Below are 17923 nucleotides of genomic sequence, written 5' to 3'. Positions count from 1 at the left end.
ACAAAGTGTGTGCTTTTACGCTGATTTTTGTAGGATCACTTCATTTCTTCACAGGTACTTCTCCCATGTAAATAACATTTTCTTCCTGGCATATTTTGGTCATGAATGGTATCATTATTATTCATAGTTAGCTTTTACAAGTTGGTCATAGCTTATTATTTATCAAGGGAGACTGCTGAAAAGCAGGGAAGTGGCATAAGTAAAATAAATTAAAGCCAACCATTCATCTATAGCTGACTGATCTATGACACACAGAAACAAACAACAGAAACAGTATTTACAATAGCTTTTGAGCTCTTGCTCTTTCTCTAGTAAAAGTACACAAATTCACACACACAGGCACCCAAGTGCACACACTGACAGTGAGACTGGCGGTTGATTATCGATAGCAGTTGTCTATGCAGGTGGAAGTTGGTATGGGGGTTGGGGTAGAAAAGGATGCACGAGGTGAGGAGGGATAGCAGGATAGTGTGAGGTAGTCTTTCAACAGGTGACTTAGTGGCTGCACAAGTAGTTGAAAGGGCTTCAGAGTATAGAGCATGTAAGAGATGGGGGGGTGGTGGTGGTGGTGGTGGTGGTGGGGGGGGGGGGGGCAGAATTGGGAAGCATGGAAAGGAGAGGAAGGTGGAGATGAAGAGGGAGGATCTTCCTCTCCCCCTCTTCATCTCTATCTGCCTCCCATTTCCTCCTCTCCCTCCCCTGCCACCTTCCCCTCTCTGCCTCTTACATGCTGTACCCTTAGAACTCCTTTTGTCTTGCTGTGCAGCCACTGTGTTATCTGTCAAAAGACCAGCATGACATTATCTTGCTATCCCCTCCTCACCATAAGCATCCTTCTATATCCCATCCCCACTTCCAGTGCACAGGCAACTGCTGTCGATTCAACAGTCAGTCTCACCGTGGCTGCGGGTGGGTACTTTTCAGTGCAGGTGTGGTTGGGTTTGAAAATGTATGTACTTTCACCAGAGAAAAGAGAAGAGTTTTGGTAATAAAGTTATAAGATGTGAATGTCTGAAGAATGTGGCTAAGGACTTAACTAATTAGCTTCACTGTGCAAAATATTAACAGTTCATACATACATTAAAATCTATGCCAGATAGTAAAGCTCTATGTAGATGAGAGAGAGAGAGAGAGAGAGAGAGAGAGAGAGAGAGAGAGAGAGAGAGAGAGATTGGTGCCAGCACACAAGAATGTGAAGAACAAGACAAGCTACCACTGCCTAACAAGAGAAGTAGTCACATGTGGCTAAGTATAAATGACAGCAGGCATTCTATAGTATATGTGATTTTTTCCAAACATGTATGTAAAAAGCACATCAAAGTTATCTGCATGTCCTGTAAAGAGGACAATAAAGAATGAACATTTTATGCCATGTGATGTGTAAAATATTATGCCTCTCTCTTTAGAAGGTTACCTAAACTTCAAGTTCAAAAATCAGATACTTGGGAATAAAAGACGATCAAAGTAACACTGAAATCATTTTCATCCTTTAGAAGGGAAGAAAAAGTATGTTTTAAAAAATTATCTTATGGAGTGATGAATTACGTATTGTGTTCTTTGTGTTTTATGTTTGGGTCAGATAGACCCAAAGTGAGTGTTCGTGTAATAAAATATGTGAATACTTGATGCTTAAGGGAGGTTTAAGGCAGTGTGTCACAATAAATAAATGAATCTGATATAATCTAAACAAACCAATTTATTTTATGACATATAATATACAAATATAACCACAATAAAATTTAACAAATTTGCACATGTATATGTCTACTGTACAAGGACTCAATTACAGAAGCTGCAGAATTCTGCAATTTTTTATCTACCTATGCAAATTTAAAAAAATTATTTGCAGTTTGAATCAAAATTTGTTTCAATCATAACCTCTGACTCAGTCAGCTCTACCCTGATGCTGTTTCTCTGTTTAGTCCATTTATTGTCCATAAGAGAAAAAGCTCTTTCTGTGAGAGCATGTGATCCTGCGGCTATTGGTACAAAGCCTCTCATTTTACTATGCTGTAGCACATCAATTTCTTTGTGTTTTAAAATTGTAATCCTACTTTCTTCTGTACCTGTTTTCACCATATTCACAGCTGCTGATCGGTATGAGGAGAGCACTTCCAAGGTTTGCCAATGCTGGACAAGAAACAAATGACATTCCCATTCTCATGACCCCTCAAAACGCGTAGAGATGTCATTCTTTCGCCGCTTCTCACATTCTATTGAGCCAGACAACTTCTTTCTCCAAAAACACAAACAGAAAAAAGACCATATGTAGACAATAATATCGATTATTACTCTAAAACTTTTCGAGATCTGTTAATCGGGGAATTTGAACTATCGATAGAACTTCATGGGATTAATCTTTATAACAGTGATCACTGACAAAATATATGGGAGAAACAGTCAGTAAGCGAGTCTGCAGGTTTATTTTCTTATACAGGAGAGTTGATCACCCTACTAAAATCAGACTAAATGTATATAGTGCATCTGTAATGTTTATTTCTCATATAAGATGACAGATGTGACTTAAAAAGCTAAAAAGAGAATATGAACTGAAAATTTTAATTTGAGCTCTGCAAAGGCTCGTGGCAGAAAATTACATTTATTATGCAATATTGTAGTTGGACATGTTAAAAACATGGCAAGTTTAGCTGTTTTATGGGAATTATCGTATCTTACCTTATGGGCATGTTGATGAATACAAAGACAGTCGTTAACTGATTTGCCTCATGCTAAATATCAGACGGACATTTTAAAAAAGTAAAATATAGGGACTTCACTGTGAGAATAAAGTTGGAAAATAATTCAGGGTTACCACAAGTTCTGGAAATCAGGGAACTTCAAATGTGTCAGAGGAATTTGGGGAAAAAAGAAAAAAATCTCGTTTTTGTCTCAGTAGATGAAGTAGTTTGTTTACTGAGATGTCATGCATTCTTGATGGCTGGGTGCAGGTGAGTATGTGTGCTGCTTTCCTACTCCCTCATTCTTACTGCTTTTCCCCTTTCTACCACTCACCTCAGCTTGCAGTCAGTGCTGCCAGCACTTTTGCCACCTTGCTGAGCAGCTGCTGATGAGAGGCAGGGAGGCATGAGCAGTAGTTTGTTTTGATCTGATTCTCAGAGACAGTTGATGCAGTGGCTGGAGATGGCAGTCATGTGTGCATGAGATGTGTGTGAGTGATTGTGTAAATATGTGTGTGCTCTCATTTTCTGGCAACCTCTTTGCCTTTACATATGTCTACCTGTGTCTGTATATGTACGGATGGATATGTGTGTGTGTGTGTGTGTGTGTGTGTGTGTGTGTGTGTGTGTGTGTATACCTGTCCTTTTTTTCCCCTAAGGTAAGTCTTTCCACTCCCAGGATTGGAATGACTCTTTACACTCTCCCTTAAAACCCACATCCTTTCGTCTTTCCCTCTCCTTCCCTCTTTCCTGATGAAGCAACCTTGGGTTGCGAAAGCTTGAAATTTGTGTGTGTGTTTGTGTGTTTTTTATTGTGTTTATCTACCAGCGCTTTCTCCTTTGGTAAGTCACAGCATCTTTGTTTTTTTATATATATTTTTCCCACATGGAATGTTTCCTTCTATTATATTCATATATATACACTGAATACAATAGAGGGAAACATTCCACGTGGGAAAAATATATCTAAAAACAAAGATGATGAGACTTACCAAACAAAAGCGCTGGCAGGTCGATAGACACACAAACAAACACAAACATACACACAAAATTCAAGCTTTCGCAACAAGCGGTTGCTTCATCAGGAAAGATGGAAGGAGAGGGAAAGACAAAAGGATGTGGGTTTTAAGGGAGAGTGTAAGGAGTCATTCCAATCCCGGGGGAAAAAAGGACAGGTATACACTCGCGCACACACACACATATCCATCCGCACATACACAGACACAAGCGAAAATGTCTGCTTGTGTCTGTGTATGTGCGGATGGATATGTGTGTGTGTGTGAGTGCATACCTGTCCTTTTTTCCCCCTAAGGTAAGTCTTTCCGCTACCGGGATTGGAATGACTCCTTACCCTCTCCCTTAAAACCCACATCCTTTCGTCTTTCCCTCTCCTTCCCTCTTTCCTGATGAAGCAACCGCTTGTTGCGAAAGCTTGAATTTTGTGTGTATGTTTGTGTTTGTTTGTGTGTCTATCGACCTGCCAGCGCATATATATATACACTGCGTGATAAATAAGTGAAGCGGTCAGGAGACATGGTCAAATGTCAATGTAACTTCATACACATACACACCATCAGTGGGTATGTAAATGATTAGTCACAATTCTCTGACAGGTACAATGGCCACAAGAGTGCATGAGTGCTGTTCATGTTTAGTGTTGGTATCGGGTGTGCTAAAGCGCATGAGGAAGATGAACAATCTAATATTCATGGTTTTTTTTTAGATTAGGTTCCTCCCCATGGGAAACAAACTATGGGCCTGAAAAATTACCAGTTCATGTCACTGATGTGGTTGTGCCAACTGTAAAAATTGTTAGTTCGCCTAAACAGGTCATTTCAAAGGATTTAAATATGCTTAATCTCATGTTAGTAAATTGTCGAAGTGTCTGTAGCAAGATCCCCGAGTTACTCTCCGAAATAAACAGTAGCAATGCCAATGTTGTATTAGGTACCGAAAGCTGGTTGAAACCAGGCATAAAAAGCAGTGAAATTTTAAACTCTGGTTGGACAAGGTTTAGGAAGGATAGGGCTGATGCTATGGGAGGTGGTGTGTTCATTGCAGTTAAAAGCTGTTTAAAAACAGTTGGGATCGATACTGAGTCAGACTGTGAAATAGTCTGGATAAAGCTGTCAATCAGGCAAGGATTGACCATTGTATTAGGCTGTTTTTATAGACCGCCAGCATCTGCAACAAATGTCTCAGAACGTTTCAGGGAAAGTCTTGAGTACATAGGAAATAAATATCCAAATTATCCATTAGTTATATGTGGAGACTTTAACTGCCATCCATTGACTGGGAAAATTACACGTTTATCACAGGGGGCAGAAGCAAAGATTTGTGTGAGGTTATTCTAGGAGCACTCTCAACATACAACCTTGAGCAATTGGATAGAAAACCAACTCGAGATAGGAACATATTAGATATCTTGGTAACAAACAGATCTGATCTTTTTGAGGAAGTTAATCTAGAAGAAGGTATTAGCGACCATAATGTCATTGTGGCTTCTATGTCAGTGGAAGTTGCAAAAAAACCAAAGAAACAGCGTTAAGTGTCATTAATGAATATCTTCATAGTCAGCTCCAAGCATCCACCGTGGGAACAAAGACATTGAGCATCTTTGGTCGGAGTTTAAAGGTATTGTCCATCATGTGCTAGAGAAGTATGTGCCTAGCAAAAGTATAAGGGGGGGGATCCACCTTGGTACAACAAACATATTAGGAAGTTGCTGAGAAAGCAGAGAATTTTGCACAGTCGTTTTAAACATAGTCACTGCCCTGCTGACAAACAGAAATTATGCAAAATGGAAGCAGCTGTCAGAAGGACAATGAGAGATTCTTTTAACGAATTTGAAAGCAATATTTTATATGCAGATTCTAAAAATAACCGCAAAAAATTTTGGTCGTATGTAAAATCTACGAACGCTACAAATAATTCAATACCTTCTGTTGTTGACAGTACGGGTAATGTGATAAACAGAAGGCCGAAATTCGAAACCTAGCTTTCAAAAACTTGTTTACGGTAGAGGACTGCAGCACCATTCCCCCTTTCAATTCTCGAGCAAATGCAAGGATGGCTGACATAGTGTTTAGCGTATCTGCAATTGTAAAACATTTAAGATCCTTAGACACCAGGAAGGCATCTGGCCCTGACGGTATCCCCATAAGATTATATGTTGACTATGCTACAAATATAGCACCATTCTTATCTGTCATCTATCAGAGACCATTGGAACAGCAGAAAGTTTCACAGGACTGGAAGGAGGCCCAGGTCATAGCAATCTATAAAAAGGGTAGAAAATGGGATGCACAAAATTACTGGCCAATTTCACTGACATCAATTTGTTATAGAATCATGGAACATATTTTGTGTTCAGACATAATGACCTTTCTAGACTCTGAGAAGCTCATCTGCAGAAACCAGCACGGTTTTAGGAAACAGCATTCATGCGAGACACAGCTGGCCCTCTTTGTGCATAATATACAACAGGCTCTAGATACCGGCTCCCAGGTTTATGCCATATTTTGTGACTTTCGAAAGGCTTTCGACTCAGTTCCGCACTGTCGCTTGCTCCAGAAAGTGCACGCTTACGGTCTATCCAATGACATATGCAGTTGGATAGAAAGTTTTCTAACAATCCTGAACGGGGTGACTTCAACAGAAACAAGCAGTCAGTGTGGTCCTTATATCTCTTCTCTCTCCAGTTAGTCATTCTGTCTGTCATTTGTGCCCGTCATCTCTCTCCTGCTGACACATTGCTCTGTCCTAGATTCACAACCTAGAAACCGTGCTCGTGGCACCTCTGCTGTTGCTCTGCCTGTCCTCGAAGTCAGTTCATTGTGAGGTATCTCTTGCTTCTTCTTAATCAGACTAACTGCGGGTCCTCAGGACTTACTAAGGACAAAGCTGCTATCATGATTGATCAGCGGTTACCTTAATTGAATTATGATAGATTCTTTAATGATGTAGTTCCAGAAGTTAGTAATGCATTCTGAGTCATTCCGATACGTATTGTTCCAGGACTGTTTTTAGGGTCTTGCAATCTGATGTGTTGTTGGTGTTCTCAGCAACAATCTTCAACAATAAGCACCATCTGACCTATATAAATCTTGCCACATTGGCAGGGTATGCTATACACCCCAGATTTACATAGTTTGAAGTTGTCTTGTTTGTGTTTTAGCTGGTGGGCATAAGACCATCTTCACTTGGTGTTTCAGGAAATTACATCCTATCTTTCCAGGTATGCACTACAAAAAGAATAAATGCATTGGCCACACCCTCCTTATGAAAGAGACAAGTTGAATGATACCTCGTACATCTCAGTTTCATACGCAAGAACATCAATTTTAGCATGAAAGTCAAAGTGGATGGAGTGCTCTGCTTTCCGAATGCAACCTATATGTACTTGTGTACAGCTGCCATCACCCATTGCAGAGGAATGATATGCTCAAAACATTGGTATGTAGGGCTTGCACCCTCTCTAACAGCGAAAGTCTCCACCAAGAACTTAAACATCAGAGAATGGTGTTTCAGCAGAACGGCTACAAGGAGTGGCAAATTCAGAGAGTTTATGTCCTACACCCACTATACGGCAGGCAGAAACAGAAGAGGACCCTTGGAAGGAGATGCCCAGTGCATTTATTCCTTTTTGTGGGCATTAATTGCAAATATAATGTGAGTTCTCTGAGAACATTAAGTGAAGACACTCTTCTGCCCACCAATTAAAACACAGGCACTGCTTGGTTATGTCAAAAAAAAGACCTAGGACTACAGTCATACTCAAATTTTGACAGTCATCTAACTTATGGGATTGTGTCATTAAAGAATGTACTGGAATCTGATCAAGAGAAGTGCTGGTCAGTTGTAATTGCAGCTACATCCTTAGTAAGGCCTGGAACCCAAAATTAGTGTGGTTATAAAAAGGAAGGAGATACTCCAAAATAAATTGATTTCTGGGACAGGTGGAGGAATAGCAGTGGTGCCAGCATCACATGTACATTGGCGTGGATGTAGGATACAACAGTGTATATTGGTGGGAGGAATGGTGCAGAAGATTCTCAGCAGGGACAGGAGATACAAAAGCAGATCTGAGTAAAGGGGCTGGCCCCAAGTGGTCAGATGATCAGCACACTTGAAGGTGGCAATGTGGTCACTTGCCAAAATATTGTACCTGTTGGACACTGACAGCTGATCTTTCAGCCGTGAACTGTTTCATCATGAAGTGTGCCAGGATAAGCCGAACAGTCGGCTGCTAGAATTTTTTTACAGTGTGGCTGTAACTAAACAAGCCCACCTGTGTATCTGCATGTGCTATTGTCATACGCATGAATTTACCATGAGTTTTTTATTTTGGTGTTTTTTACATATTCATAATGTAATTACAATTAGTGTCTGCAGTACAAACATGGCTGTTGCACATGCTGAGAGATTTAGTTTTCAGTTAATGAAATACACAAAGCTTTTGTAGCAGAGTGGACTGAAACTGAAAATGTAAAAAAGAGAGAGGTAGCACCATGTGTTGTATTTTGGTGTTTTGTTATAGGTTCTACAAAGTGGGTGTACAGGTGCAAGAAACTCCTTACGTGCTGCACTCTCTCTGCACTTGGATGCTGCTGGTGATGGTGATTGTAATTCCAGTGGTAATGGAAACAGCTGCTGTTCAACGCAGAAATCCAAGTTTCAGTGAATGATGTTGGTACTGTTAATTAGTCATATGACTCTGTGTCCAGCACATGTAGATGACCATCTTGTAACTGTGTCAAGCTGGATTCGAAAGATTTTTTATATGTGGAGAGAGAAAAGAAATATCAGTGACATGCCATATTATTAAAGATTAAGGTATGAGAAAGAACTCGAATAAACTCGCAGCAGGATTTTTGTTATTTATGTCTCACATCTAGCATGTTCATTGCTTCAGTGCTGATATTTCTGGTGATGCAATTGTGATCTCAGTACTAGCACACAGGTGACCAAGGTAAAAACAGTGCTGCTGCCGATTTAAGCCAGAAGCTAAGACAGTACCCTAATAGTATTTCACACAATGATGACCATGAGTTTGTCTTAATGTATATATTTCTGGCACATTTCTCATTTCACATGACCAGGTTATTGTTTCATAAATTACTTACACAGTATATGTACTTCACAAACTAATTTATTCTTCATTTGCAGAATATGTTTCATGACCATACTGCATAAGAGAAACCTATAATGGTGGTAAAAAGGAAATAATAGAGGCTTACATCAAGAATAAAAAGTTTTAGGGATTTTTTTCATAAAGAAAAGTGTGATAGTCACAACAGTGCTGTTTGACTTCATTTCTGGTACACTTTTCTCACATTCATGTTTCTTCATATTTTTAACAGAACAGAAGGGAGACAGCATTTTAATGAATATTTTTATCAGTTGCATTTCATGAAACATATTACAGCATCATGTATATTACAACTCTATATCATTATTTTTTCCTCTGCATTATTTGTAGTTTACCAGAACCAAGTTATTTGTGTAGTTATTATTTTATTGGCATCTTCAACATTTCTCTGGCAAAAATTATTGAATTCAGCCTCTTTGCATGTATTACATCCTATTTCTTCTCACTTTCCTACTACTTGTTCCCCTTGTTTACCTTTTTCCACATCTTCTGCAAGTGAGCAGATAAAAAAAAAGAAGAAGAAATGTAATGTAATCTTTAGTGTAAGAACTGTTAGTTCATAAACACCTACCACAGCACCAAGGCTGTGATAAACTGTCGATATTAAGCAATTTATTTCGGGCAATTTGGGTGGATGATCCACTTACAGACAGATAAAATAATTAATGCTATTGTAGGATTGTTCAAGAAGAGAATATATATATATATTTTTTTTTTTTTTTTTTTAGATCTGTGCCTCTTAGTTACTGTACAAACTTCTGAAAGACATTTCTGTTGCCACAGATTTTAATTGAGCTTTATATAACTGATTAAGATTGAACTAGTCATTGTGCCAAATTTAAATCAGAATTCTAGTCTTGAGAATGTCTCAATTAAATGTGGCAATATCAGTTTATCTATCATTATTTGATTCCTTTTTCTGAACCAGTTTCTTTGTAGTGTCATTTACCGCAGACTACATTTTGGAAACTAAGAGAGATTTTAAATTGCTAGCAAAGGACTAATTCATTTATTCAGAGTGAAGTAAACAAATGTTAAGACATTGGAGTTTCAACCCATAGGAAGGCAGTTCAAATCCCCATTTGCCCTTCCTTATTTAGGTTTCCTGGGGATTTTCCTAAATTGCATAAGGCAAATTCAAGAATGTTCCCCTCGAAAAGGGAAGGTCAGTCTCTTCTCCCATTCAAGCTTGTACTCCATCTGTGCTTGCAACAGGATACTAAGCCCTAATTTTGCTTCCTTCCTCATTGTATTACTTGGTGACTTTTCTTCATTGTAGGTCAGATATTAAAATTTTTGTTTGTGGGTGATTAAGCAGACTAAATTACTATAGTTCACTCACAATGTCATGAATTCAAAGGGCAATAGTGTATTATAAGACCCATGAAGAGATTATGCTGTGATAATATAGGTGTACATCTCACCACCATAGGGCAAAAGTTAGCTGATGAGCAGTGAGCAAGCATTGTCAAGAAACCCAAATGCAACCTTCTATTTGACCTATTCTATTTCTTTGTGATTCCATATATTTACATCCCAGATATTATTCCCATATTTGAAGCATTAGTAAAATATTTGCACATTTTCTGATTTTATCATTTGGTGTTCCAGATGACCGTAACTACTTAACAACCATTGTTGTTAATTACTGTAATCAGAAATAAAAAGAATGAACTTGTACTCCTGTAGAGCTACACAGTTAAAAAGAGTATAACTTTGCTATCATCACTAAAATCATACTAACAGATAAATGTTGTATACAGTGCATTTAACATCTTACTATTTAATTAGGAAGAGAATGTAGTACTATTTCTGTGCATTTGGTACATATGTGGAGCAAAGGAGAATATTTAATTCATCTTTTTTACAGAAATGCCATAAAAAACCATGTGAGTCACCACTTCATAATAGCTATTCAGACTTTAGAGAGAGCATCAGAAATACATTGCATTTAGGACAGTAAACAATGGAAAGAAGGTTGCTAATGCTGTTTACTGTCCTCCTACATGTGTGATACTTTTGACACCAGTTGTCATAGAAATGTATGCTTGTTAAAGTATCATAACTTTCGCCTTTTGATTTGCAATTAGGAAACTGACATATTTTCCATTTATTCTGCTTACTATTGGTTTTTTCCATAACATGGAGTTGATAAACTCCCTGTTTCCATCTTATACTCCATAAAATTAACTATAATAGCTAAAATTTCAGGTAATCAGTGTGATGGAACTCTGTTGAAGGTTTTTTAATGAATATTAGACAGTGGTACCCTTCATGAAGAAGATGATTTAGCTCTGTTTCATATATTAATTGATTGGTACTACTTATAATAATTCATTTAGCGTGCAATGAATTATGTCTCTATAACTGTTCTTTATTGCTTGTTACAGCTTCAGGTTAGCTCACACTAAGGTCTCAGTGATTGTAATGGAAGAAAACTCTTCCCAATACCACATTTTTGCTTTACTCTGAAATGCTGGAAAGTTGTGTGCTACTTGTGTACAGCTTATGAAAGTTGTGTTCCATATGTTCCAAAATTTTCACTTGTGTTTAAGTGCCTGAAGGAGAAGTGTAAACCAACATGGAATTTGTTGATGTGTGTGAAAAAGCACTCAAAATATTCTAAAAATCTTTGTATTGTGCCACAGTAGTGGCAACTAATGTAAGAAGAAATTCACAGTCGTATTCACATCTGTACTTTAAAGGAGAGTGCTTAATACATCCACTAACTGACATACTTTTCTAATTTTTTTGTTCTTGTTTAATAGTGTGTTGGCATACTTTCTTCATATTATAGTTTTAAGACTCTTATAGAACATAGTTATCAGATTTACAGGAAATGTCAGAACAATTATTTTAAAGACAGTATTATGAAAGGGACAGTGTGTTACTCACCATATAGAGGAGACATGCACAACAAAAAGACTGAAACTTCCTAGCAGATTAAAACTGTGTGCCAGACTGACAATCGAACTCAGCACCTTTGTCTTTCGCAGGCAAGTGCTCGGTAGAAGGCAAAGCTCCCGAGTTCGAGTCTCAGTCTCGCTCACAGTTTTAATCTGCCAGAAAATTCCGTATCAGTGTACACTCTGCTGCAGAGTGAAGATTTCATTCTGGAAACATCCCCCAGGCAGACGAGGTACTGGCAGAATTAAAGCTATGGGGACAGGGTGCGCGTCGTGCTTGTGTAGCTCTGTCGGTAGATTTGAGGGGAGAGGTTGGGGTGGGGAAGGAGAGAAGTGGAGGAGGGGGAAAAGACTAGTGGGTGTGTTGGAGGAATGGAAAGAAGGTCGTTTAGTGTTGGAGTGGAAGCAAAGGAGGGGATAGATGAGTGAAGGACAGTGACTAGTGTTGTGCAGCATGTTCAGCAGTTGGGTGGTCCAGCTGTCACGTGGCCCTAGTTTGTCAGTGGCCATTAGTGCAGACAGACAGCTTGTTGGTTGTCATGCCCATGTGGAAAGCAATGCAATGATTGCAGCTTAGTTTGCTGACTGCTGTTATAGGTAACGCTGCCTTTGATGGGATAGATGATGCCTGTGACCAGCCAGGAGCAGGTGATGATAGGAGGGTGTATGGGACAGATACTGCATCTAGATCTGTTGCAGGGATATGAGCCATGGAACAAGGAGTTGGGAGCAGGGGTGGAGCAGATATCAACAAGGATATTAGGTACATTCGGTGGACAGTGGTTTTGTTCTTGTGTGGGAGGAGTGGAGATGATAGTGGGTTGGGTATTCCTCATTTCAGGGCAGGATGAGAAGTAGTCAAAACATGGTGGAAAATATCATTCAGTTGCCCCAGTCCTGGGTGGTACTGAGTCATGAGGGGAGCGTTCCTTTGTAGCTAGACAGTGGGAATGTGGTAGATGGTGAGGGATTGGAGAGACGAGGCATGGGAGATCTGTATCTGTACAAAGTTGAGAGGGTAATTTCTGTTGTGAAGGCCTCAGTGAGATCCTTAGTGTATTTGGTGAGGGGTTGCTCATCATTACAGATGCAGTGGCCAGTGGTTGCTAGGATATATGGCAGGGAGATCTTGGTATAGAATGGGTGGCAGGTCTCAAAGTGGGGGTATTGCTGATGGTTGGTAGGTTTGATATGGACGGAGATACTGACATAGCTATCTTTTGTTGTGCCTGTCTGCAACTCACAGTCTCCTCTGTAAGGTCAGTCCATTTCATAATATTGTCGTTATTCCATCCTGGATTGCATTGTTCACTTATGTTAAAGGATGTATAAACAAAGCTTTTATTGTATTTACAGTTTTCAAGAAGGATGTTGGAAACTGTGAATCACTGTGGAGTCCAATTGAGACGCATACGTTTTTAGAGTTGATTTGAAGTGTGTATGTGCATTATTAATTAGAAATATACAAATAGTGACCGCTGGAAAGGAGAACACAGCCTTATCCGAGCTTAATTGGTGGTCTACTATCTAATGCCATCTGAGTCAAAATAAGACATCTGTAATCATGAAAATGTTGTTGTAAGTTGCACCATTGAAAAACATTACCATGTGTCTTTTGATACAGAGGGAATAATTCAGCAAATATGTTATACTTGAATTAGTCTCAAAATTAAAAATATTCCATATCATATTTGTGGCACCATTCAGTGATCGCAATTCACAAGGTATTTAATTTTAAAATGCAATCCAAATTTCATAAGTTTCAAATAAAAGTTGCTGGTTTCAAATTCAAAAGTCATACACATACTTGTTACTGGTGCCATTAGGTAAGACATTGCTTTATCAAGGCACAAAGAAATTAAAGAAGTTTGCTGCCAGTGGGCATTGATTTATATCAACGGGGTATATGGAAAGTTGGTGCTGGACCAGGATTTGAACTCAAGTCTCCTGCTACTAGGCAGACGCACTGACCATTGTGCCAACTGGGCACATGTATCACCACAACCACATGGGCTACCCTATCACACCTCCTGTCAGACCCAAATTCTCAATTTATACCACACACTACTGATGTGGTTCTCCTCCTCATTAGTCTCATTACTTGCAGCATCTCGCCAATTTCCCCAAGAGTTTGAGCCTCGTGTGCATCTGCACTGAAGAGTTCATTGGCTTAATTATACATGTGGTGTCCATTCTTTCAGATATGACACCACAAATATAATGCATTATGTATTTACTACCGGAATGTCTCCTGTACCCAGGCACTGCTGCAACAAATGGAAGTAATACTAATGTGGGAAGTATTTATATCCATATCAGCACGTGCAAGCTACAATAAATGGAAGCTACATTTACTGGTTCACAGGACTCAAATTTCAATTATAATCTGTACTTCCTTAGTTGTTCTGTTTTTCTTTTTTTCTATTTGTATTTTCTCAGACTCTCCTGTGCTATGCTACACACACACACACACACACACACACACACACACACCATGCTAATGGTTTTCACTCCCTAGATAGAAAAAGTTTTTACATCATTATGTCTGCATAGTACTTTCTAGTCTTTTGCTGGTAATCAGCAACATATCAATTAGTTTGTAGCAAAACAACTTACTCCTGTTACCATTTGGTGTTTCCGGCTCATTTTTATGCAAGATACTGTATTTTGAGAAGTGATACAGCAGAGCATTTTCTGTGTTTTTGTGTATTGTTGAACTTAACTATGTATTAATGCACAATAGTGTTGTGGATTCAGATTGTGTTTATAATCCATTATGTGTTTCAAATGATAAATTATTGATCTCGATGAAACAGGCAATTTTCAGTTACATGTGCATATGTTAGCTGTGAACTGCTGGCAACCATCACTTGGTTAGTAATAGGTACTGTTGTTTGTGATCTGTATAAGAAGAGGACTCTCTAAACTAAAACTGCAATAAGTAAACATAGAAAAAACTTCTAGTTACCAAGTGGCAGCAGAGAAAGTAGCAAGCACAGAAATGACACATATGCAAACTTTCACAACCAAAGGCTACATCATCCATGAAAACAAAGTAATTGGTGGGAGGAAATGAGACCATTCAGGATTTTTGCTCAGATTTCTCTCATGTTCCTTTCCTTCCTCTCCCCCTGCACTTACAGCACTTGGCAATGTTCCTATCGAATTTATGAATAGTTCAGTTTCATCTAACCCATTCATCTTTTTTTGTTGGTTGTTGTAACCTTCAGTACTGAAAGCTAGAGTTTATCAACCCATTTTGTTTATTGTTTTATGGCATGTTTATTGTTTTATGGCATGTTTATTCTATGTAAAAGACTGTTGGTTTTTTTTTTTTTAGTATAAGAGTAAAATAGACAGGGTCCTCATTGCCTTTTGTATATTTATTATGAAATGATGAAATGTAGTAAATTGCTAATATTCATTATAAAGTCTTGAGGGGGGGGGGGGCGGGGGGTGTATATTTAGGACATGATAAGGCTTTCAATATTATTTATTCACGAGGTTCTCAACAAATATGCCAGTTCCTATTATTTAATTGACAAGACAAACAGATGTTTCATTTCTTTCACTGCAAACTTCACTCTAATCAAATGTACTAATTTTCATCATATATTGTGTCTTATACTTGAAAAAACATTTGTTCTGTTGGAAGTAACAGTAAAAACTGTTAGAATTATGGGATTGTCAGCTTTGCATGTGTCACAAATAAAGTGAAATACATTGTTGACTTCATCTGACAGTAGGTAATGACTGATTGTTAACTTGGTATTAAGTGTGAGACTGAGTAAGGTAATATTAAACGATGTTTCCACTCACTAGAAATTATCGTGATTCATGTGATTTTGTTATGCCATCTTCAAAGAGCCTTGCCTTGTATAATGGTACATATAGTGCCAAAAAATTTTAAGCATTTGTAGAAAGTAACCTCTTTTACATGCTGCTGCTGTATCTAAGAATTTTGAGCTCGTGAAAAAGTTACCAAAATGAAAATGCAATCTGGTAGATGTTGCACGTACATAATAAATCAAACAATTGGATCTAGTCAGTCTTTGTTTCCATTCAAGTGTTGTTCAAAGAAAGCATGTTACCTTCATTTGGTTGTGTTGGACTGTTACACTCTTTTCTACACATTACATGTAACTAGCTAAACTTTCATTTGCTCTAAATGATTAGTTTTGTGAATTACCGTATGGTCTGGTAACTACCACCTCCAATTTCAAATGAGCAAGAATACAGTTCTTGCAATAAGTTGGCTTCATACAGTTATGTATTCAGTCTTTTATTTGTTTTTTTGTGTGGGTAAACGTGATGTGTCAGTCTCACAGTCACTTGCAAAAGTATGTGTCTCCAATGTAAGTTGGACAAAAAGGGCCATTGGAAATGAAACTTTTACTTCGAACAAAAATGAGGGTTGCAACCATATAATTTACAGCAGGTGGATGGAATGTTCATAGACACATGACAGCTTACAACTATGCAATCAACGCGATGTATGTAAATCGTTGTTATCCCTCTTGTTTTTTGATTCCATCTTGGAATTTCCATTATTATAATAAATTTTATACTTCTATTGATGAATGGCATTATTGCTCTGTAGCCCAGGGCAATTTAAGTTGTTGCAGGGTATAGCACTGTTCTCATTTACAAAAATTTTATGGAATATAGTTGTCATCAGTGCCTTTTGGAGAATCGTTGTTTTGGAGTGGTGATGTTGTCTGTGTGCTTTGTCTCCATTGAAGTACTATCAATTCAAGTACTTAATTTATTTGTAAATATACATTTCCATTGTTATATTACTTAAGAGTGAGTTCCTTCACACAGATATTTCAGTGCTGTGATAATGTTAAAATGAGTAAATTCTTTAATACTGAAGGTTCATTTCAAACTGGCATAAAATATTTGATATTAATATGCTGTACAGTCATTTTCAGGAATATAACTTGTTGTTTGAAATGTTAAAGATGTCTTATAATTACTGTAGCATTTGGTATATGATTTGGTGGCCTAGTACACCATTTTTTCAAGGATAATTCACATGTACAGCTCTCTCTTTCAGGGGTTATGTTAGATTAAAGTTTAGCCCCTTCTTTATGTATCAGAGGGCAAGTTACGGATTTTATAAACTTGAATAATGAGAGGTTATTGTTTGTTAAACACAGCAGCATGTGTTGCAAGCAAGTGGTAGCATAAAAGATGTTTGCTAATGGAATACGATTGGAGACGACTGTACTTTAAACAAACATACAAAGCTACTTAACAGTTTTGCCAAGATCCATTCAAATTTATAAGATGGATGAAAATAGTACTATACAGCACAGTAATATTTCAAATAACATAATTATGTTGTCCATATCTACATTATACAAGGCATTTGTACATGAAGCAATGAATTATTTGCATGTACTGGGGTTAAGTACATTAATATTGTAAATTAAGTTACTAAAGTTATGTAAAATGGCAAGTCATGCACTAAGCAGTGCTCACCACCATTGTTTTGCTTTTCTTCACATTATTGAGGATTAATTCAGATGATTGATTGAACATTGGTTTCCAGTAAATTATTCCTCAGAAAAATTAAAACAACTGACTCATCAACCCATTTCTAAAAGTATTATTACAGAGAGTTGTCCTAGCAGTACTGTCAGTTCAGTCAAGATAAAGTGTGGATGTCATGACATCCAAGATTAGACGTGAGTTTTATTTTTAATTTCAGAGTTCTGATAGAAATGAATTAGAGTTGGAGAAAATGGGAAGGAGTATTTTGGAAGTAATCACAGGTGACTGAGGATGAAGCATATTGGATCTTGTGAGGAGAAGGGTTTAGAACTATGTTGCTTTGGGTATTACACCAGAATTGACACTTGGGCAGTAGAACGTGGAGGTGCGAAATGGACTCACCACATGCCACATCCCGCATGGAACACATACTGAATCTTACATATCATTCGAAATTCGTTAACTATTCTTTCTGTATGCAAATATGGAACTAGCATCAGGGCGATCTGGACATGCTGCATTATGTTTTCATTTCAGTTTTATTTACAGCAACAATTTATTAAGAACTGTATGGGCAGTTTACAAAAATTCATTAATTGATAACAGTATTGAATTTTTGAACTGGGGGAAACTTTCTTGTAGCTGGATTTCGATGAACACAGTATGGGTTTTAAATTTCAGGACTGTAT

General features: G+C 37.9%; 1 protein-coding gene across 1 annotated transcript in view; it reads left to right on the top strand.

The window, feature by feature from the left end:
• Positions 1 to 9046, top strand: part of LOC126100572 (uncharacterized) — a 66269-nt gene extending 57223 nt beyond the window's left edge. The window contains exon 10 of the mRNA XM_049911191.1: positions 8218 to 9046. Coding sequence (XP_049767148.1) covers positions 8218 to 8361 — 144 coding nt within the window. The 3' untranslated portion in view covers positions 8362 to 9046. The remainder of the gene's footprint in view (positions 1 to 8217) is intronic.
• Positions 9047 to 17923: the final 8877 nt, after the last annotated feature.

Source organism: Schistocerca cancellata, chromosome 9 (assembly GCF_023864275.1).
Source record: "Schistocerca cancellata isolate TAMUIC-IGC-003103 chromosome 9, iqSchCanc2.1, whole genome shotgun sequence".
Lineage (NCBI taxonomy): Eukaryota > Metazoa > Arthropoda > Insecta > Orthoptera > Acrididae > Schistocerca > Schistocerca cancellata.
Note: the sequence above shows the minus strand (reverse complement) of the source record. Positions and strands in the feature narration are given on the sequence as shown.